Source organism: Habropoda laboriosa, unplaced genomic scaffold (assembly GCF_001263275.1).
Source record: "Habropoda laboriosa isolate 0110345459 unplaced genomic scaffold, ASM126327v1 scaffold86, whole genome shotgun sequence".
NCBI lineage: Eukaryota > Metazoa > Arthropoda > Insecta > Hymenoptera > Apidae > Habropoda > Habropoda laboriosa.
Window position 1 is genome coordinate 962,127 of NW_017100212.1, and position 22,108 is coordinate 984,234.

The window sequence follows — 22,108 nt, forward strand, 5'->3', positions numbered from 1 at the left end:
GAATGGTAGCATATGATTTGGTACTTCAAGTAGAAAATGGTATTTCATTTACAAATGGAAAATATGTTAATATTAAAGCTACACAATCCTTTTGCATTTTCTATCTGCATCTTGTAACCGTACTTCCAAATGCGGCTTTTCCCAGAAGAAAAAAACCCTAAATTGTCCTAGCTGAACTCAATTTTCAGTAAATATATTAGAATCAGTTTGACTTTCGCTGGATAGAAGAATTCTTTGTACGGTCCTGACCATGGTTTCAAGTACTTATCTGCTCGTATCTCTGTCAATTTTCGGGTCCCGGCAGCTAAAACATGTTTACTTTAACGCCTGACCGATTTTACGACCTCGCTATATCGTGGCCCCGACTATACATTTGTAGGAGGTGGTCTAATGAACTTTACTCAAATCAGGATGTCGTGCAAAGTAGTTTATTTCGGACTCTTCGGCGTCTGTCCATTACCGAAGCTAAGAACCGACTCTCGTCGAATGGCAAAAGTATCGCTGGGCCGAACCGATGGGTACTCGGGTCTGGTGTTTGTCACTCGCCAAGAGGCGCGGGCCAAGCCATAAACCGTCCCAAAAAGCCTACCCATTTGAAATTAGTTTAAGCATTACGTTTAAATAAATATATTTTTGTTACCCACTTTGCGAGTAATCATTTGCACCGCGTCACTTCCAAAGATTGATGGAATGAAGTTGAATGAGATGAAAGAAGTGAATGATGGAATGAAATGGAAAATAAATTGGTAAATAAAGTCACCATACACTTGGACGTGACAATAGAATAACCGGAATTGAATTTAGTATATTTTTTATTTCCTGGAGTATTTAGGTATGCTATGTAAGAAACTTCGAAATTAGAATCGAGAGGCGTATATATATAAACTACGCGATGCGCGTGCAGAGAATGTCTACGACAAAAGGCCTCGTGCCTTTTTCGGGGCTCCTTTAAGTAGCCCATTTTCCCTGGGAAAGTCCCAGGAAGTGGGGGCGCGGGCCTGCATTGCCGAGGCAATATTCTCGTCCTCGAGGACGAAGAAACTCGGAGATGTTTGGAAAAACATCTCTCGATTCTTCACCTCGAGGGCCAAGAGTCGCCAGGCCTAAGTGCGTGGCCGCCCCGTGGCGGTCGCCAAAAAGTTCTTTGCACACTACACCTAAATACCCCAGAAAATAAAAAAGTATATACACTACATTCAATTCCGGTTGTTCCAGCGTCGATAGAAACCGGTGGTTGTTGAATTCGCGGAAAGGCACCGTAGAAAGGCGATTGAATTAGGAGATTTCACTCGTCGGATCAATTCACAGGAATGATTTACACTGTTTGTACGTATAAACTAGACTTCTGTTACTGAAACGGCGGTAGGTTGTCGCGGATACGCAGGTCAGTTGATCGTTATCAATCGACCTGATTCGTTAGCGCGCCAGAAATATCGGGGACCGGGTGCTCGCGTAACGCGGCATTCAAATCACCGGCCGGCTGTGCACGCTGCCGCGCCGCGCCGTTCGATAAAAATCGGTACATTGATCGCGCGCAATTTATGAGCCACGGTGTCGAGGCATACCAGAACGGTTACATAATTTATGAAATCGTCGTGTAATATCTGGTCGGTTGTGTCGGGTCTATTGGTTGCGGCAGAAAAAGTTCGCGTCCACTAGCTTGTCTGTCACAAGGATTTTCAGCTCTACAGAGATAAATCAATCCACCGTCCGTCCTTGCGTTCGCAGGATTTGATTATTTATTAGAACTCATAGACGTGGAATTATGCGCCATTGTATGCAAAATACTCCCCCGCAGTTCGACTTAATACAGCTAATTCTGGTGGTAGAGTAGCATGCTACCTGTCACGCAAGGCTTGATCGACGATTTTTAGTGGGACGTGAAATGGGAAATTGAACGTATCGATATTGCCAGAGGTTGAAAAAGTTTCAGGGTAATTAAGGAGTCCGTGAATTTCATTACATTAGAGCGAAAATTAATTAAAAAAGATTTCGTTTGTCTGTCAAATTACGTTAATTTCAAAGTAATTATTTTTGCCGAGCTTAGGTGGAGTACTTTGTAACAGAGTTGTATTATTCTTAATGAAATATCAAACTTTAAACGACATCACGAAATAATAAAATTAGAAAGGGAAATAAAATAGCTAAATTTGTTTATCAAATTCAAAGTGTTATATCGAACTCGACACAGCCAAATTTATCATCCTTTCCTGATTCATTTTTTTCATACAGTTACTTTCAGAACAAGATTAATCTTTGGAGCGGTGGTGTATGTGCACGTCTATTGTATACGATAAATCTTTGGAGGAATCTTTCAGAGGTACCAGAGATCCTCAGGTTGAACAACTGAAACTTCGGTACAGTGAATATTTTTCATCCGAGCACAATCTGGGGCAAACGCTTCGCAAATTCGTTGCTCACCCACCGCCGCCATTACTCCAAACTAATTGGACGCTCTTTCGAACGACATTAGCGTACCACATGCGTCGCATACATTACGATGCCCGAGCGTTAACCGTTCGAGAGGCATTGGGAGCAACGATTCAAAATTGTTTCTCTCCCACGGGCGATCGCCGGTCCATTCAGAAGGATCGAGACGAATGTCGTGAGCCTCTCTCTCCGGCGATCGCCAACGAGAAAGAGAATGAGCTTGTGAGCGGTGCGATTACTCATTGAAGACGTTAATTGCGGCTACGGCATACTTACCGAATCTCATCGTCGGCTGCCGACCGGAGCAATAAAACGCGGGACGACCGGCTGAAATTTCGGTGTAACTTCTTCCCCTACCACCCTTTTCATTCTTCTCTTCGCGCGGCCGACCACTACTTTACGGTCTGTTAATGCCTCGAGTAATTGTTCCAACTAAGACGACCACTTGTTCCGGAAGATTGATAACTGCTAGGCCGCACGATGGATTGACTCTTTTCTTCTGTGTCGGTGGTCTTTTAGAGAAAAGTGTGTGTGGAGAATTTTTCTCGCGGTGTGCTTTCGTTCGTGTGACTTTTCAGGGGAGAGAATATCGCTTTCGTGTGATTTTCACGCGAGACGTGAAAGAGTACTTTCGTTCGAGTGATTTTCCAGCGAAGAGTGTAAAATTACTTTCGTTCGTGTGACTTTTCAGGGGAGAGAATAACGCTTTCGTGTGATTTTCACGCGGGACGTTAAAAAAGTACTTTCGTTCGCGTGATTTTCCAGTGAAAAGTATGAAAGTGGTTTCGCGCGCGTGATCTTTCAGCGAAAAGTGCTTTCGCGCGTGTGACTTTCACGCAGAACGTTAAAAAAGTACTTTCGTTCGCGTGATTTTCCCGCGAAAAGGATCAAAGTATTTTCGTTCGCGTGATTTTCCCGCGAAAAGAACAAAAGAACTTTCGTTCGCGTGATTTTCCAGCGAAAAGTATGAAAGTACTTCGGTTCCTGCAATTTTCGAGCGGAAAGAATAAAGGAACTTTCGTTCTCGCGATCTTCCAGCGAAAAGTATAAAAGCGCTTTCGTCCGTTCCCTCGAATTCCGCGTTGTGCAACGTGTTTTCAAGAGAAAGAGGACGCTTCAGAGTTTGCTTTCTACACCGAAACTTCAGTGTAATTGTAAGCTTGTTTTTCTACATTACATAATCAAGTCTCTCTCCGTCTTTCTTGCCTCGTTATCTCGGTAAATTTGTCAGTTTTCGTGTACAATGATATCTACTTGCGTCATCGTAACACATCACACGTATTCACAATTCTAACTGGATCAACGTGGGTTGAGTTATATACGACACTCACCTCGTCACGCGGAATCGATTAAAAATGGTTCATCGATGTTTTTCGTAGGTGTCCATGCATAATCGACACACAGGGAACACCCACTGTTTTGCATTTCTTCGTGAAAGTGTTATGACACGCTCCTTTGTCACCAACCCTGAATATTGATCAGTGAAATCTCTCTAATTGAATTATAAATCTAGGAGCACCAGAATGTTCTAGATTTCTCTGCTTTAATTAACGACAATTTAATATTGTAAACACCTGTTGTGCAATTTTTCTCTGTTCCTTTCAAATGAAAAATACACTCGTGACAGCTCGACTGCGCAGAACATTTTTCACACAGCTCCAACGATGAAAGTGTCGCCTATAAATAAGCGTTGCAACGAACAAAAGAGGCGCTTTGCAATATCGGACATCAGTCCCTTGTACACCGACGTAACGCAGCTCCGTGTAAATCAACGACAACTGACGATAATCTCGCGTGACACCAGGCTGACCGATAAACCGAATGATGCGCCTATCGATGCGAGAATCGAGCGGACTTTCAGCGACAGGGAGCCGTGGATTCCCGCGTGGGTGACCCATCTGACGCTATTGATCGCAGGTTCTGCCTCTGGATACGCTGGCTTTAGTTATTGATCCGAGTTTCAGCTGTGGATGCAATCGTACGATGGATATATCCTTTAACTAGAGAACGTAGCGGTCGTTGAAAGGCTTTTGTTGTTTAATCGTGTGGGACAGGGATTTGGGATCGTCTGTGGCGAAGGATTGACGTTTGTGGTGAAGGATTCACGTGGTTAATTTGAAACTGCTGATTTGGGTAATTCGTTAACTGGGTTCACTTTGAAAAGAGAAACTGTATTGCGACCTGATTAGGACGCAACGAAGTCTCGGTTCGGCGGATTATAGCAAAGAACAACTTAGTCACATTTGGCCGACGTTCGGCAGGCCGCAATATACAGTAAATTCTCTACAAGTGTCAGTCAGTTTGGATTCTACAAGTGTCAGTATAGATGGTCCTGCGCCTATGTTATCTCGCTCGCTGTCAGTCAGGCGTGTAACGCTACACCACTCGGTTTCTTTTACGAGATTTCACGGCTCGTTAATTTTACTTTTTTTCATCTGAAATTTTTTTTAACATGTTGCTGAGATTTTTCTGATGAAAATGATATCAAACACGATATAATTTGAGCAACATTTACTTATTAACACGTTCACTGTCTGGCGTGACAAGGTGGTGGTTTCCGCCAATGAGGACGGGTCTACCCTCTTGGACGGTCCTCCCTGGCCCGCGAGCACGCCGCTCACCCTGGAATTTCCAAGTTGGCAGGGTGGTGGTATGTCGTGATGGCGGGGGAGTGAGGCCCAAAGGTAGCCCGCGCGTGACGGGACTTTGGGCGGTCAGGGAGACGCGAAAGGTTTTACGACATGTCAGTGTCTATTGAATGTTCACGAGTGGGCACCGAGAAGGTATGTGACCCGCAGAAAATTTATTTTTCTGCAGCCATAAAACGCTTCCTGGGCTTCGTGGCCAATTTGAAAGAAAAATTAATTAACGCGAAGAAAAAAAAGGGGCGCATTCAGAAATAGCGTAAACAGGCGTCCATGTCACAAACCCAATCCCTAACATCGGTGAATCGATGAAAAGTGAATTCGTCTTCCCAAGTCAACAGATGAATAATCTAGACACCTACCTCTCGAGATACCCAAATTCGCTATTCAATTATACCATCGTAATTAATTACAATTACAGTCAGAAATCGACCCTAAGTCATCGAAACGTTGTCGCGCGTCTTCTACCCTATCTTCTACCCCATTTCAAAGCCCTCGACAAGCCTCACAATCATCCCCACGACACAAACTCCTCCGAGGCCTCGAAATTATCATCGGAACCCTTGAATCCTCCCTATAAACCCATCGGACTACCCTAATAATTGGATTTGCCCTCCTATCGTCTCTTTTACGATTTCGAATTCCGGGCTTTCTTCTTTATTTTCCTCTGCTTTCGCTGTTTCGCCTAGCGTACACTCCTTCTTTTTGTTAACGCGGAGGAAATCTTCAGAAAGACACCCCGCGCCCCTCGGGGGAAGAAGGCGAGGTATGTGGGATTCTTTCCCGCTAAAACCTCCGCGTGATCCTCGTCAGGCGCGCTGGGGAGGGCCATGGGAACTTGGTACTCCTTCCGCAGCCCCTCCTGCAAGCGTAGACTCCTCTCCTTCTTCCTCTTCCTCTATCTCCGTTCTTATTCCTTCGCACCAAAACCACCACCGAGTTGGAGTGCCTCAGCCCGGGCTCTGGGAATCCGTCTTGCGACATAGGCGTCCCGCACCCGGCGTTGGGTGGCCGGCGGCAATAAGGTTAGGTTAGCTTAGGCCCCTCTACTTTTCTCAACTGGGCTTGGGACCAGCTATGGCAGTCGCCCCCAAGTCGGTACGCCCTTCCCAGTGGGACTCTGGGTGGCCGCCTTCCCGGGGGCGTTAGGCGCAGTTCCTACACGCTAAACATAATATATACACTCGCGAAAAAATCACCGCGTGCTTAATTGTCCCTGTCCTTTTTGCGCGCTACATAAAACTACCCTATCCTATACCCTTCGCTTGGTATATGTACAAACTCATTCACTCAATTGAATCCCTTCCCTTGAATTCCCCGCATGCATTAAAACCCCCAAAGGTCATTCACTCGTCCTCGCACACACCATCTCTATCTAGCCTTCCTATTTCGCTCCGTTTTATTTCTCTCGGTCTACTCCCCTTTTCTCCATCGAACTACCCGAAACTAGAACGAAAGGGAGATGAACGCGAGCACCCCGTGAATCGACGATAAAAATTTGGGTCTCGACGGGTCTCCGAGCTAAGCGATCATGTTCCTGGTTCGACGTCCTTTCCATCTCGTCCGCGTCGCGAATGTGGGACGATAAAACGAGGCTCGTCCCGTGAGCCAAACGAGGCGGCATCGTAAAACGCGTGTTTCGGGAAAGGTGCATCGTTACCGGCGAAGAAGGTCTTCATCGAGCCGGGGAGGAGGCACCGTTGAGGTTACTATGTGGAACAAAAGTGTCGTTCTCTGATAAGCAGGCAAAATACTTACTCTTCGTCCACTTTGTTTTTTCCTTGCTCTCTTCCTCCCGAGAGCTACAGAAATACGTGCTCGGTCGGGCTTGAAAGATTTTCTCGTATTTTCAACTTGTGCGGTAACCAAATGCCGTAACGACTTATGTAATCAGGTTTGTGTAAGTGGTTTTCAACGATGGATTTTTGTGTGTTAAGTACCGGTGCAATTTCTCCTGGATTATTTTCGCGATCTTTGAAATTGTTTCGGTGGACCACAATTGGTAATTAAGTACAGTAACTTCGCTGTACGCTGCATTTTTTCCCGGTTTGCGCTCAAGTTTCGTGTTTGCCATAGTAATCGAGCACAATGCGTAAAAAATGTGGTATTTTCTTGCATTGCGAGATTGTGCTGAATATTTATACTTTTTCCTTTTTTTTTTTTTTTTTGTAATGACGCATGGAAATTTATTTGTTCGTAAAGTTATTGCAGAAATATGCAAATTTTGAATTAATTAAACGGTTATAAACTTTGTAATTACCCGCCAATTTTTACCAATTTTGAATCTGCTACTAATTCTTTATAGATCTAAAATTGATATCGAGAAGATGAATATCAATTTACCTTAGTTCGATTGATTTGAGGGATAAGAAATATCGAGGAGGCCAATAGCAATTTACCTTACTTCGATTGATTTAAATAATAAAAAATTCTTGAAATTGCTAACTCTTATCTGTCAATTTTTATGTAACTTTTAATGTACAACGATTCTAAAACTTACCCAATACTATATTTCTCCAAAAACGCGAAAAGGACGAACAGAGGTGTCACCTTCTCCTACATTCACTAAAAAACAACCCAAAGGTCCCACGTTCGCTAATAGAATTACACGCGTCGATTACCCGCGCAATCACCGTCCCAAATTTCCATCTTCAACGAACCTCGTCCACTCTTCACCTGGTTCACCGTCGAAACCAGAAATTTCACACGCTCCTCGCCGTATCTCCTCTCAAACCCGACACCCACGCGATCAAAGTGAACTGGCGACGCGCGCGAGTCCCCGGCAGATCACGACCCCGTGATTTCGCATGGTCGTGGAGGCCGGCAGCGTGCAAGAAGGTGTCCATATTAATTCGAGGTGGCGCGTTATCGGGCATTCCCCGGCTAGCGATAACATCGTCCACTCTCGTGAGAAGACTCACCGCAGGCGGAAGCGGCTCGCGCCACCAGCCGAACCTAAATACCTGCGCCTGTTAAGAGTGTGTTTACACGGTTTTCGCGCGCGATAAAACGCACCACGTCGCGTGTACACACGCGTCCTCCGATGCCATTCGATCGTGGCTCGCGGCCCAGTGACCCGCATATAACCCGTACCGCGTTTATGATCCAAAGAGGTTTCCCCGTGTACGTATCCCTTAACGGGACGTTGGAGTGCGGTGCTGGTTTTCTACGAGCTTGCGTTCACCGGCTGGCTGCGCGGCTATTGTGTTGGAAAAATCGGTTGGAAGTTGAAGGTTAGCTTCGCCGCTTGTGAATGAAGTGAATGGAGTCGTGAGTAGGTACAATGCGTAGTTCGAGCGGCGGTTTATGGGTGGATTGAGGTTCGAGGATTGATACGGTGTTTGGAGGTGGTTGGTGGCTTGTGTTATTTATTTCGGAAATGTGAAATATCGAGCGGAGAAGCTGTTTAACTAATGTTGTGTGTAGTAGTAGCTCAATTTGTGAACCACGGTTGCAAACGTTTTGTTCGGGCTGTGTAGTTTCAAAATTTGTTTGATCAAATTGAAGTGAAAATGTATAAAGGATAAAATTGAGAATTCAACTAACGTGGAAGTGCGTCAAAAGGTGCGAACAGTACAGCGTGAGCAAAGTTTTAAAGCACCTATAGGCGCAAACTGCAGTGATAGGCGATTATTTTTAAACAGACTATAGAACTGTAAACTGAAAATTATGCTGAAACAGGCTATAGAACTGTAGGCTGACAATTGTTTTGAGACAGGCTGTAGAACTGTAGGCTGACAATTGTTTTGAAACAGGCTATAGAACTGTAGACTGACAGTTGTTTTGAGATAGGCTATAGAACTGTAAACTGACAATTATATTCAAACAGACTATAGAACTGTAAACTGAAAATTATATTGAAACAGGCTATAGAACTGTAGACTGACAATTGTTTTGAGATATAGAACTGTAGACTGACAGCTGTTTTGAGATAGGCTATAGAACTGTAATCTGACAATTATATTCAAACAGACTATAGAACTGTAAACTGAAAATTATATCGAAACAGGCTATAGAACTGTAGACTGACAATTGTTTTGAGATAGGCTATAGAACTGTAAACTGACAATTATATTCAGACAGACTATAGAACTATAGGCTGACAATTGTTTCGAGATAGGCTATAGAACTGTAGACTGACAATTGTTTCGAGACAGACTATAGAACTATAGGCTGACAATTATTTCGAAACAGGCTATAGTACTGTAGACTGACAATTGTTTCGAGACAGGCTATAGAACTGTAGACTGACAATTGTTTCGAGACAGGCTATAGAACTGTAAAGTGACAATTATATCGAAACAGGCTATAGAACAGTAAATCGATAAGCTACTGCTTCCCACATGTAACTTCCATATTCTGCACCGTCCAGTGAATCCATCAAGCTCCCGCAACTCCAAATTCCACCATCAATATCTACAATTCCATTCACAAATTCGTGAACCCCGAAGCATTCCAAGGTCCAGTAGTCGTTAACGTTCACGCTCGTTACTTTCAACTCCCTCAATCCACGCCTCTCTCCTCTTCATCATCCATCTCTTGGTAAGTATCTTCCAGCAGCCGACCGGGCCGGTCGCAATTACCGGCATACTTTTTCAAACGGCCGGCCAAATCGCGGCGAATTAATCCCGCTGGCGGAGTCCACGCCTCTGTCTGATCTCGTCGTTCACCTAACGCGGCCCAGTGACCCGAAAAACGCGACTTTACCCACGATCGTCGTCGCCGTCTCTCCCCTCTCTCCCTTCCTTAAAACTGGTCTCCCTTGATTCAAGTTTCGTCAACGTCGTTGTCGACGACGTCCGAGACGCAGACGTTCCTTCTTTCTACTCGATCGGCACATTCTCTCTTCCGGCTGCTCCCGTTAATTATTCTCGCGTACTTTTCGCTCGCCGCCACGTCCGACCGCAGCGACGAATCATTAATCACGCGTGACACGCCCGTACCAGCGATCTAATTATCGGCTAAAAGAGCCTCGCGGATAACCTCGACACAGAGAGGTGACGCGTGCTCGACAGGTGAACCGATTTAACATTGCACAGACCTGATTTTTTCAGCCTGGAAAATTATCCAGAGATCCTTTTGTGTTGGCTAGAAGGAACCTGGGTACGGGATGTTAAAGGTTCATCATTTCGAGTGGGTTTTTTTAGTTCTTTCTTCGTTGGGGAGAGGTAATTACAGGGTTTGATGGGAGTTTAGGGGAAGCTGGAGGTAGCCAGATGTTCGACGGTTCAGCTGCTACGTTGATCAGATGTTAGAGAGAGGAAATTAGGTTTATCTGTACGGAAGTCTACAATATGTTCATACTTTGGAAATTTCGTTTATGGAAGGGAGAGTTGATTGTATTGTATTGCTCTTGCAAATCGTCGCTCGTGGATCTCTTTCTCATCGACGAATAAAAACAATATCTAATGGTGAAAATATGAAAAGAATAAGCGAATAAGAAATTATGCCCTGTTTTGTGAATTGAAAGTCTTTTAAAAAATCAGGTACTTGATGTAAACTGGCGTTTTTCTAAAGGTACGATTATTGCAGAATATTCTACACTTATTTCATTACTATAAAGGTTAAACTGATCATGTTTCATAAATGATACCATCACGAGGTTACTTAAATCCTGCCTTTTACACGACGTCGAAAAGAGGCTCGTAACAAATTAATCTCTTCCTGGAAAAAGATTAATTATGCAATAAGAAATGTCTCAAGAGTGAATCTGCAACATCCAATAGTAAACTTGTGCAACAAATTACCATCGAATGATAAATAAAACGTAAAGCACCTGAATTTCAAAAGTTTCCACCTAATTTCCCCCCGAAATGACGAAAACTCGCGTTAGGTCATCCTCATCCCACGACATTTGTCCCCGCCGTCGAAACGCCAACGCGAAATTACGCAACTGGACTGCGTCGTTGATTTTGACAAATTGGAAAACGAACGAGAACCCGGCAAAACACCGACTATCGCTGTCTTTTCAACCACCATCGGTTACGTAAAATACCTATCCCCGATTAGTATAAATCGGTTGCGCGTAGAATAAGAGGAAAGCAGGATAAAACGTAGGAATCGTCCTTTCTCCCCGTCCCGCTAATAAATTACTCGAATTTGATACACCGGAGGTGTATTTATTACGAGAACGCGCGGGAGCCCGCGTTAAAACGGGCCAGCGGTGTCGTGTGTTGGAACGTTTCACTCGAGGTTTTACTATGACGTTCATAAATAACCAGACCTCCGCCGTCGAGCATGGAACGGCCACGATCGTTCTTAATTATTTAACGAAACCGGGCAGACGCTAATTACTCACTGTCCTGTCGCGTTAAATCCTTACGCTACGTTCCCTAGAATTGCCTCGATGCAGCGAAACTTCAACGCTGAAGTATGTAGCCCACGTTCAAACGCGGTGAATTTCAATTTCGAACGGAGGATTTTTTGCCGCTTGAAAATCGTAACGCTCTTATCTGAGCTTCTATTCACTGTCATCAGGAAAGTTGTTCGTATGGGAATAGCAGTCGAGAAAGTGGCAGGAATTACGGTGAATTTTTCGGACGTGTAAAAGAGGGTGGGATATTTCAGGCTTTCACAGGATGGAATTATTATTTATTGTCTGAATTATTAATCGAGGCTTTAAGCTGTGCCCCGATCTGATGAAATTTCGCACCGCGAAAACAATTCGACAGGGATTGAATCGTGATTTAATCTCGCCGATAGGAGACCTTACCGTCGACGATTAACGATAATTCTACTTTGTTCCGCAGGTGTTGTCGTGGTTGTGCAAAAAGGGCGAGGACGTGCTCACGAAACACGGACAGCACTCAGCCACCAACCTGACAGCGGCGCGACTTCACGAGAGGGACTTCGAGAAGTTCTATTTCACGTCGATGGTGAGTAACGCTAGAGTGCACGGTGTTCGGTACACCGATCGATCTGAATAATGGGATCGAAAGCAGCCGAGGGACCCGGCCCATATATGCCCCGAGATTTCACTTTTTTCACGTCTCATCGATCCTTTCGCCACGCTTCGATACGGATGAAATTCCGTCGAGAGTCTGTCGGAACGACCGAAGGATAATAAAAGGCTCCTTTGTGGTCGGCTGCAAACGTCAAAGTATCGCAGAGACTTCCCTCGAATCAATCGGAGAAAATACACGCACGTGTTCCTTTCGACGGAAGAAGAAGAAGAAAGAAAGAGAACGATATTAGAGTCTGTTGCCTTGGACGGAAGGTGTAATACGGTTGTTTGCCAGTTGATAGATTGGATTCGATCAGAGATAGGGATATTTCATTTAGCCTGATTTGACAATCGAACGTGGAGAACGATGACTTTCGGATTTCGCTTGAATAGAAGAGGCGCGAGGAACGGTATGGATGTGCGTTTGAACGTTGCGTATACGCTCTTTGGCGAATGAGATTTTTAACGATCGAGAACGTGCTCCAATTTCAAAACACCCGGAGAAGATTTGCGTTATTACCCGTGAAACGCGTAATAACGTGCCTTTGCAATTATACAGCTCGACGAAGATGTAGATATCGATAAAAAGTTTCACAATGATCTATAGATCGGTTCTATTTTACCGACGCGTACGATATTCCGTCGGTAATGTAACTCCTCGGAAACTAAACTTACGTCCAATCTTCCGCAAACTTCAAATCCAAAGAAATAATCGAAATAAAAAATCAATCTCGATCAAAAAAAATCGCTCCATAGATTTTCGAATCTTCGATGATCGGTAAGTCGATTCGTAGTGCAGTGGTGCCGCCTCGCGGCGCTCGCTCCAAGCAGCTCTCTGCAATACCGACTGTACCGCAGCGCGGGATATTCAAACGCTCCGGTGAACGTGCTTCGCCGATATCGGCGTGCGATTACTTTTCTGCCGTGACTCGAGGCGACCGTTTCGAACGACTGGAATCTCATTTGCCGTCTGCAACGGCCAGATCGAATCGTGGCCATTAATTCGTGGTACGCGAAAGCGTCTCGCGCAGAAACTTTCGCAATTAGAAACGTACTCGCGAGGAGTCGATTAGCTAGCGGGACGACGCTGAGTGGTTACCAGTGTCTGTTCTTATCAATCGATCGTGCAAGCCCGTGTCCAACGACGATGCTTTCCGTTCGCTGATAACGGGGCCACAGCGACAACGTGACCTCCGCTTTCTGCGTTTCCCATTTTCTCGATAAACGATCGTAAAACTACCTGAAACCTTGAATCGCAATTAACCGAGGAATGATCTATTCCGGTCGACTTGTCGCCGTTTATCGGCGAACCTTGGCGTGGGCGGAGTTCTATCCAATTATGGTACTCGTTGATACTTACCTTCGATAAACCCAGAATTAACTTGAAAGTTTGGAAAATAGAGAATGAATTCGTCTCCTTGAAACTTCTTCTAACTAGAACTCGTCCTTGTCCTATAACATCTACTGCTTCTATTACCTTAAATCTTCAACTCTACGCGCGATGCAGCCAAATTCGTCGAGAGTCTGTAGGCGGTAGCTATTTCCTAACACCTATCTCACAGTCTCTAATACAATCTCCAACTTTGCCAACCCTAAAAATCACTCGATACGTTCCCAAACTGCAACACGTGTTTCTGGTGCCCTTGAATTTTCGGATTATCACGATGCTCGACTTTCACCGCGATGAAACGCCACCGGCGAGCGGTTGTCGCTCAATTAATCCGGGCGAGAGAGGGCTATCTTTGGGACGAGCAAGAGAGATATAAATCCCGGACACGCAGCGAGCAACGCGTTAATTAATCATGTGGCACCCACTTCAATTATCCGCGTTTCGAGCGGTCGTTGCAGGTTGTTCGATCATTATCCAAACAGCGTTGCGCGTTTCTTCTTCGCTCTTTCGGCCCAATGACCCCTATCGATCTCTCTCTCTCTCTCCCTCGATGCTCACACACGGTGCCCTGTCATAATTGTCAACGACGATCGAGAAAACCGTTTATTTGGGTCGGTCGGAACGGAACTGGAACGTATCGCCGATTTATTATTAAGCGACCGATGGTGAGCGCCGCGCCGCCGCGAACCCGATTATTTGGAGCGTCCGGTTAATTGCGAGACGTCCAGTTAAAGAGCGTATCAATCGAAATGATCGTAAATTAATTCGACGATAAAGGTACCGGTGGAGTGGACCGGTTCGAGAGTGGTTGAAAATAGGACCTCGTCGAGCCTTCGACGCTCACCGCGACAGCCACCCCTCTTGGTCCAGATGCATCTGCTTAACCCTTTCGCTGTGGCGCGCTTGCGACAAAGTGCGATCGATTCCATCGATGGAACGTGTCGCTGACAACTTGTCGGTGACGGGAGTCCTTGCGTTCGAATATCTTCAGCACATTCACTCTGAAAATCGTGAGTGTGCAACGTACCGTGCGCCATCGATTCGTACTTTCAGCCAGACATGTGATTTTCACGAGAATTTTCGTGGAGACAGTTGACCATCTCACAGAGGTGGTATCATCTTTTTGTGTCGACCTGGTGACTGACTGGTACACTGTCGGCACATTAGTCGTTGTGTGTCGACAATGCTTCGACGGTAGCAGCGACACATTGACGACGCGAGTTAGACAATTAGCGTCTGTTGTATCTCAAGTATTAACGAATTGTCGTCGTTCAATTTCCAACTGCTGGTCACGAGATACGCTAATTTGTATTCGAACGAAGTGTCAAAAATAAGTTTTTAGAAACTGCACATATCAAACTTGGCAATTTATCATTTTCCAGTTTCGATCCATTTCAGTAGAGACACCGTCAGTAATGTGTTAAAGGAAGATGATTACACATCATCCACGTTTTGAACTGATAATTCTCTTCATTGCACACGAAAGGGTTATTCTCTCCCTGTATTTAAATCGATAAAGTGTCTTCCCCGAGCTTCGATAATTCGAAAAAATCGGTCGGAAGGAATTCAAGCTTAAGTTACACTTGCTACAAGATTTTCATGCCAAATGAAATTTGCCTAATCACTCGCGCATAAAACAGAAATTAAGCGTCCGCTTCTTTCCACGATCTTCCAGCGAACACTTTTTGCACACCGACCGAACTACACGTCTCCCCTCGCAACAGGCTGCTCTCGCTTTCCGCGAGCGCCAATTTCTCCAGGATTCTTCGAGTGAAAGAGAACAAGAAACCGCTAATTGCGCTTCCCTTCCACCATTCGGAAACCTACATTTTATACGATTGTACGCTGGCGATAGGGCCGATCCGGAAGGTCGACGGTGTTCCGTCGAAGTACGAACCGGTGTCGAGCACCGGAAACCGCGATCGTCGATGGCCGCCAGGCGGTCAGAGTGTTCTCGTAACCCAATTTACGCGCGCAGAAGAGGAGGCGCCCGCGATCGTGTCGAGAATAAAAACGAGGCGTTTACGGGCGTTTTTAATGGGACGCGCGTGAAATCACGGCCACCGGTTCCCAGAATTCACGCCCGAAAAAATTCACGCGAGCCTGAACCGTGTTCGATTTGCGGAGTTTTCGAGCGAAACTCCGTGGCGTTCGGTCGTGAAAGTGCCTCGTGTTTTTCTTTCCCGACGATGGAGATGTACGGGGTGTTTCGAAAGGTATTTCGGAGGTGAAAAGAATTGTCGTTTATTAAGAAAAGTTATTCGTTGCTTCTCGTTAGTTTTGTAGTTTTCTGTGGTTGATTTTGTTAAGCTTTAAGTTACAAAAATTGTTAAAAAGTTCCTCCTTTTGCAACAATACCTCTTTTAATAAATATTCTATTGTTGCTTATAATTCTTTAATAAATTATTTCTAAACGTGGGTTCGTATGAAATTTTTTTATTCGTTGAATACCCTGTATCAATTTCTCGCCAACCTTTGAATCACTTTCACAACGAATTTTCAGGTATAATTGCCTTCTGCAAATTTGTCGATTACGGTTCAACTTACGAATAAAAAGAAACGCGATATTTCGCAAAAATTTACAAGTCAGGTGTATTCCTTGCAAGTCAAAATTAATTGCGCGAAAAACAATTTTTCTATTTCAACACGGTCGCTGCCACCGACGCAGCATATGCGGCCCAAAGTGCATTGCCCAAGGGTGCTATCGATTTTCCAGTGGCAGCGAACGTGTGTTAACGTCTCGGAGATAGCGATCTCGTTTGGACGAGCGCGCTCGAAGCAGTTCCACCGTGTAATCCTCGATATCAGCGCGCGGAACGATGATTGCGACGCGGTATATCCGGTGGAGAGTGGACGCGTGTCGCGAATCGCGATCGAGGAAATCGTTTCGAAAACTCGATTGCAACAGGCCTAGGGGAATCGGCACAAGGCGGTTATGCTCGTTAGCCCCGCCGTTTAATTCGCCGCGCTCCTACTCAGAGAGAGCACCCTGGAAATTACCAATAAGCGCGCCGTTAATTAGCCAATAAATATGGAAACGCGGGACACCGCCGCGTGTGCGTTCTTAATTGAATGATTTAAATGTTAATCGACGTTGTCCCCCTTTTTCTCTTCTTTCGTTTCGTTCGTTCCTATTTGTTTCTCGGTTCCTGCGAGCCAAAGCCGGTGTAATAAACCCGAATGCTCGATTGTGCGCGTGTGTGTGCTCGAGCGGTGACAGAAGGGCGCTTTTGTTTGAACCGCTTTCGATTGAAAGTTGCTTTCGCGGCGATTCCGACGTTCGCTATTGAAGTCTCGCCCCGGTTCCACCGATTTATGTATTTGATTTGTGTCGCCAGCTTTTGTTCACACCTCCATTGTACAGTTTTCTGGTATTCACAGGGTCAGAACTGTATACGAACCGTGTCTACTATTTTTGTCGTCGCTGGATCGTTGAACATTCTCTTAAGTCTCGTTTAATTTCTTTGTGCATCTGATTTTCACGAATTTTTCGAGTCTGTTTTAGGTACAGCGTTGAAGTTCTTTTGACAAATTCAACGACCTCGACAGAATAATTTCTTCCTTCTGAGAAAAGTGATAATAAAAAGGTCGAGAAGTGTTCGTTCCTTGCAAAGATCGTCTCGTTCACAAGGAGCACCCAAATTACTTCCGTTGAAAATAAGAAAAAAACGACTAAGAGTGAATTTATAATACGGTGTTAAAAAACTCCTCTCGAGGTCATCTCAAGGTCACCGACACATTTTCGCATAATAACACGTTGCTCGTAATGCCGCCTCGTAGCCAACATCGGGACCAGTTCAACGACCTACGACGTCACGACCTTGAAATGACTTTGAACAAAGTGAAAAAAAGAACGAATCAGAGGAGAAACGAGTATGTCAATATGTGCAGCAACGACGTCGACAACCTTGAAAGCGATCTTGCGGAGATTTTTCTTTTCCCGTCAGAAAAACACCTTCGGACACGTTTTCAATAACAGGGGAAATAATTGACACGTTCGTTGCAAATGAGACACCCGGTGTACGATCAAGATTGCAAATTCGAACTGGTATTCTGCTCGACGACAGACGTTAAATCGGCCTGGACCGATAACTCAATATTTAAATAAGTTCTCGTCGGTGTGTTCCCTATCGCTTAACGAAATGAAACTCGGCCGATTCTTCTCCGAACCCCCGAAACGTCGAAACCCCTCCACCTCCTACCACTTTTCACAGTAATATATCGCGTTTAATGCCTCCGCGAGCCCATTCGTCTCGAGAGATCGATACAGCCCCACTCTGCATTCAAATTGCTAAATATTCCGCTGGCTGACGAACGAGTGATCACCGTGCAATTCAATTGGCCCGCCTTATCCGTGGAGCATGGTAACACCATGGTGAAATCGAGGGTCCACCCGCGTGTCTGTCTCTGCAACCCCGAATTTTATTAGCTCGACCCTTACCAGCTCGTGGCTGGTCGCGCGAAAAGGCTCGATCGCCTAATCACGATTCTCGCTACGCCCACTGTAAACTCGATGGATCCTCCTCGGTAACTTGGGGGACCGAGGTACTGCTCTTGAAAACGAGAGCCACATCTGTCGGTGCGATTTTTCTTTGATAATATTATTGCACGGTTAACGGTGGCAAAGGGATTGAATGGAAGAAGAAAGGTTTGTTAACCGTTTGAGTGCCAAGCGGCGCGATCGCGCTTCTTCTATCCTGTCCTAAAAGCGCCAGCGCTCTAGGCTGCGAAGCCCATAATCACAGAGGGGTCGATTTTTTTCGATGCACGACTTTACGGTTACCCTTGAGTCTTAAGTAAAAAAGGATAAAATTAATATTAATATTTATTACATGTAAACTGAAAACGCTCTTTGGCATTTTTGGACACGGAATATGTTAATATTTTCGAAGGTTGGAAATATTTTGGTCATGGTTATGGAGGAAATCGCCTTGTCACATCTGCCGCTGCGATTTTTCTCTGATAAAAGAGGGATCCCCGAGAGAAAATAATTTTAATTGTTCTTAATATTTCGAAAGCTTGGAGATATTTTGGTCATCGAAAATATCACCTTGTCACATCTGTCCCTGCGATTTTTCTGTGATAGCATTATTGCACTCTAAAGAAAGGCTTCTTCGGAGAAAATAATTCTGCTGTTTCCTAATATTTTCAAAGCTCGGAAATATTCTCGTCACAGTTATCGGGGAAAGATTTATCCCATTCATTCCTCGCCTTATCGCATCTGTCGTTGCAGCAATTTTTTGCCCGATAACATGATTGCATTCTTAACGGTGCGCCGAAGGATTAAAGGGAACAAGAAAGGTTGTACCTCGGGGGTAAAACAATTTAACATATCTGAATATATTTTCAAACCTCGAGGAAATCATTCTCGTCACAGTTATTAAAGAACGATTTATTCCCCGTGTTATCGTCAATATTACATTCATAAATAACCGAGAGAACTCGTAAAACGAAGTCATAAAACACGAGCGCATTAATGCAAAGAAAACGGTGGATAAGAAACTAGCTGTCTGCCAGAAGCTAAACGCTTTCCACCTCTTTGATGGTAAGAAAAAAAAAAAAAAAAACAGCAAGAGGAAAGCAGTAGAAAAAACAACATTGAGAACCTTGCACGCATTTGCTTGGATGAAGAAGCAGCGCTCGCGCATCTGGAGAACGAGATTGCTACGAGAATCGAGCGGTGATTGGTGAGGAACGGTGCAACGAGACGAATTAGCCTATTAATGCACGCGCTTGCATGCGGGTGAACCGACAGAGATGGAGCCTAGGCCTTGTTACGCATAGCCGGCCTCACGTAGCGTAGGTGTAACGTGAAAAAATAAAGCGTGCCTGCACTTCGGCTGATATGTGGGTTAATCGACGTTCAAAGTGGAACGATGCTACCTGATACCTCTGAAAGAAGAGGTGGCACATGGCTTCCGGGTCCTTTTCTTTCGTTTTTCGGCGAACTGTTTGAACTGCTAATTACGATATACCGGTCGAGACTGAGAATTAAGGGGAAACGGTGACTCCTGTCTTCCGATACATATTCCTGTTCATATTAGGATTGTGAAGCAAATTTAGACAGTCGTTAAAAAATTATCGACACACTCTCTTTGGAAAACCTTTGCAATTTTAATTTTACCGTTTTATGAATTTTTCATATTTTCAATTTTCATTTTTAACGTCTACATTTTTCTCAACTTTTCAATCGTATTACGAGGGAATATTTTTTATTTCCACTGCTATTTCAACGAGAATACCTACCGTCTGTGAAAGTGTTGAGATTCGAAGCAAAAAGTTTGATTAAAACCGCGTAACGCTTTTTGTAAGATCATAATGGGTGTCCTAATACCTACGAACGTGAGTCTAATTAAACCGCTCGATAATCAAGATTACGGAATGGCTGAGCCGACACCTGGAACAGTCGAAGATTAAAGGAAACATCTGTGAAAGTAACTCCGAACGACTAACTCAATCACGACCAATCGTTGGACGTTATTAATTCACTGTAACCGGCCGTAAAGCAAATCGTCGGTGGGTATGGGTAGAAAAAGCCTGATTGCCGGCAGTTATGCGAAACAGAACGCGTTCTCTGGCAAAAAGCATGTTGCATTAACGACGCCGTTCAACCCAAATACGAGAATTCCGAGCGGATCGGACTCGAGACAGGCCGGGACAAATCCACGTACAAGGTACTCCAAGGTCTTCTCTTTTCTTACGCGCTAAGCTCACCGTGACCCGTTACATTTACGCGGCGGAAGGCGTGGCGTTTTACGGTTTCCTCCTCTCTCGAGACGCTGGGGGTACTATCGCGAAAGCTCGATTGCGTAAGGAAACTGTCTCTTGCACTCTCTTCAACGTCGTCACCTTTTTCTTTTCTTCCGTTTTTGTTTCCTCCTTCTCCTGCTTCTTCACATCTTCTCTGAACGCATGTATGCACGAAGGCCACGCGAACTTCCGAAACGTTTTGCAATTGTCGAGAATACGATCTCGTTAAGATGGCTCCCACGTTCCCCGTGGAACAATGAGTGAATCGACGCGACGTCTCCGTCGTGGATCGATCTCCTGTGGAAGTGGACGATTATCTCGCGAGATAGCGTGAACACGACGTTTCACTCGAGTGTCCGTAAATTCGAAGTAAGAAGAAACGATCGAAGAATCACTTAACGTACTCTCGTCTATCTGACGTTTAACGCAGGTATTATTACAGTAACACACGCGAGTTGAAACTTATTAAAATTCATGCTGGTATCCATCCAGCATTTTCCATATAACGACGCTACTACCCTGATTTCTTCGCTCGTTCTCTCTTCTCTGGTATATTCTTTCTCTTTCCGGTGCACAGCTCGCGCGCGTATCCTCGTTTACTTTTTCTCACGTATTCTTCATTTCCACGCACCTTTATCACACTCGATGCCTCTCCTCTCTCGAGTCGAGCTGGTAAAGGATTTTATTGCTTGTACAACACGAACGTTTCTCCGGGTATTAATTACCTACCTCGGTGGAGTAAGTGGTTCGAGAGAGCTAAATACGCGGCAAACGGTGAACACGGGCAGAAACGTGATGAAAATGGAGAAATAATGAACTACGAGCTTCACGCGCTACTTGAACACAACACACCTATGGCATATAACGCACCCGTTTTCTTCTGTCACGACTCTCGAGACAATTTCAATTTTTCCTTCACCCTCTCTCTCTTTGATACGAATCGTTCAAGGTGCTCGCATTATTTACCTCAGACAGTCGTTGTCTCTCCGCCCAGTGGCGTACGTTTTACCCGTAATCTCGCATGCAAATCGGCGAAATAGAGGCGGACATTAACCCTTTGATACGAATCGTTCAAGGTGCTCGCATTATTTACCTCAGACAGTCGTTGTCTCTCCGCACAGTGGCGTACGTTTTACCCGTAATCTCGCATGCAAATCGGCGAAATAGAGGCGGACATTAACCGTCGAGAGCCTGTTCAATGTAAATAAAGTCGATGAAATATCGAGAGGCGTAGTATCTAGATCTTTGTGTCCATTAAACGACTTTCGTAAAATTCTCCAAGAGTCTAATGGCGGTTTGTTGTGAAAGGAGGAATTCAGTAGGCGGAAAACGGAAGAAAGATGAGTTTTTCTCATACTGGACCATTTTCTTAGTCGACTGTGCAATTAAGGCTACCACTAGAAAACTCTTACATGCCTTAAACGTGGGGCAAGATTAGGGCTTTTTTCCCACTGCACGAAAGGTTTGAAACAACAGTTTCTCAGAGAAGAGAATTTCCCTGCAACCTGCATCAACCTTGGATAAATTTAAGCGTTTAGTTACGAGAAGGATGCAGTTACTATCATCTACCATGAGTTGTGAATATAGGAAAAGACTTCACAAAACACCTATGTAAGTACTTAGCAAGAGGATGTTCACGAGCAAGACTAGCTTCATTGTGCGATTGGGACAGTTAGAAACAACTTAGAAGTTGTATATATACTAATAGGTGTCTTAGCGAGCACCAGCGAGAAAGGTCAACGTTCCGTCCCCCTAGCGGCGGAGAGTAGAAGGTACCACCACAGGTCAGCCTTGCGAAAGAAAAAATCTTGGTCTCGTGTGAAAAATCGTTTCTTTAGCGTAGCAAGGTTCGATGAACATATATTACGGTACAAGTGGAACCGATGTATGGCTCGTTTGAGAATCTTTCACGGCAGCCCCGCGTTACGTACGTGCTCTCCATGAAAAATG

The 22,108-nt window shown here is 44.8% G+C and overlaps 1 protein-coding gene across 1 annotated transcript in view; it reads left to right on the plus strand.

Annotated features, from left to right (window-relative positions):
* LOC108570805 (puratrophin-1-like) overlaps positions 1-22,108 on the plus strand; it is a 208,240-nt gene that overhangs the window by 123,569 nt on the left and 62,563 nt on the right. Inside the window, exon 11 of the mRNA XM_017932713.1 lies at positions 11,825-11,950. Within this exon, the coding sequence (XP_017788202.1) occupies positions 11,825-11,950 (126 nt within the window). The remainder of the gene's footprint in view (positions 1-11,824; positions 11,951-22,108) is intronic.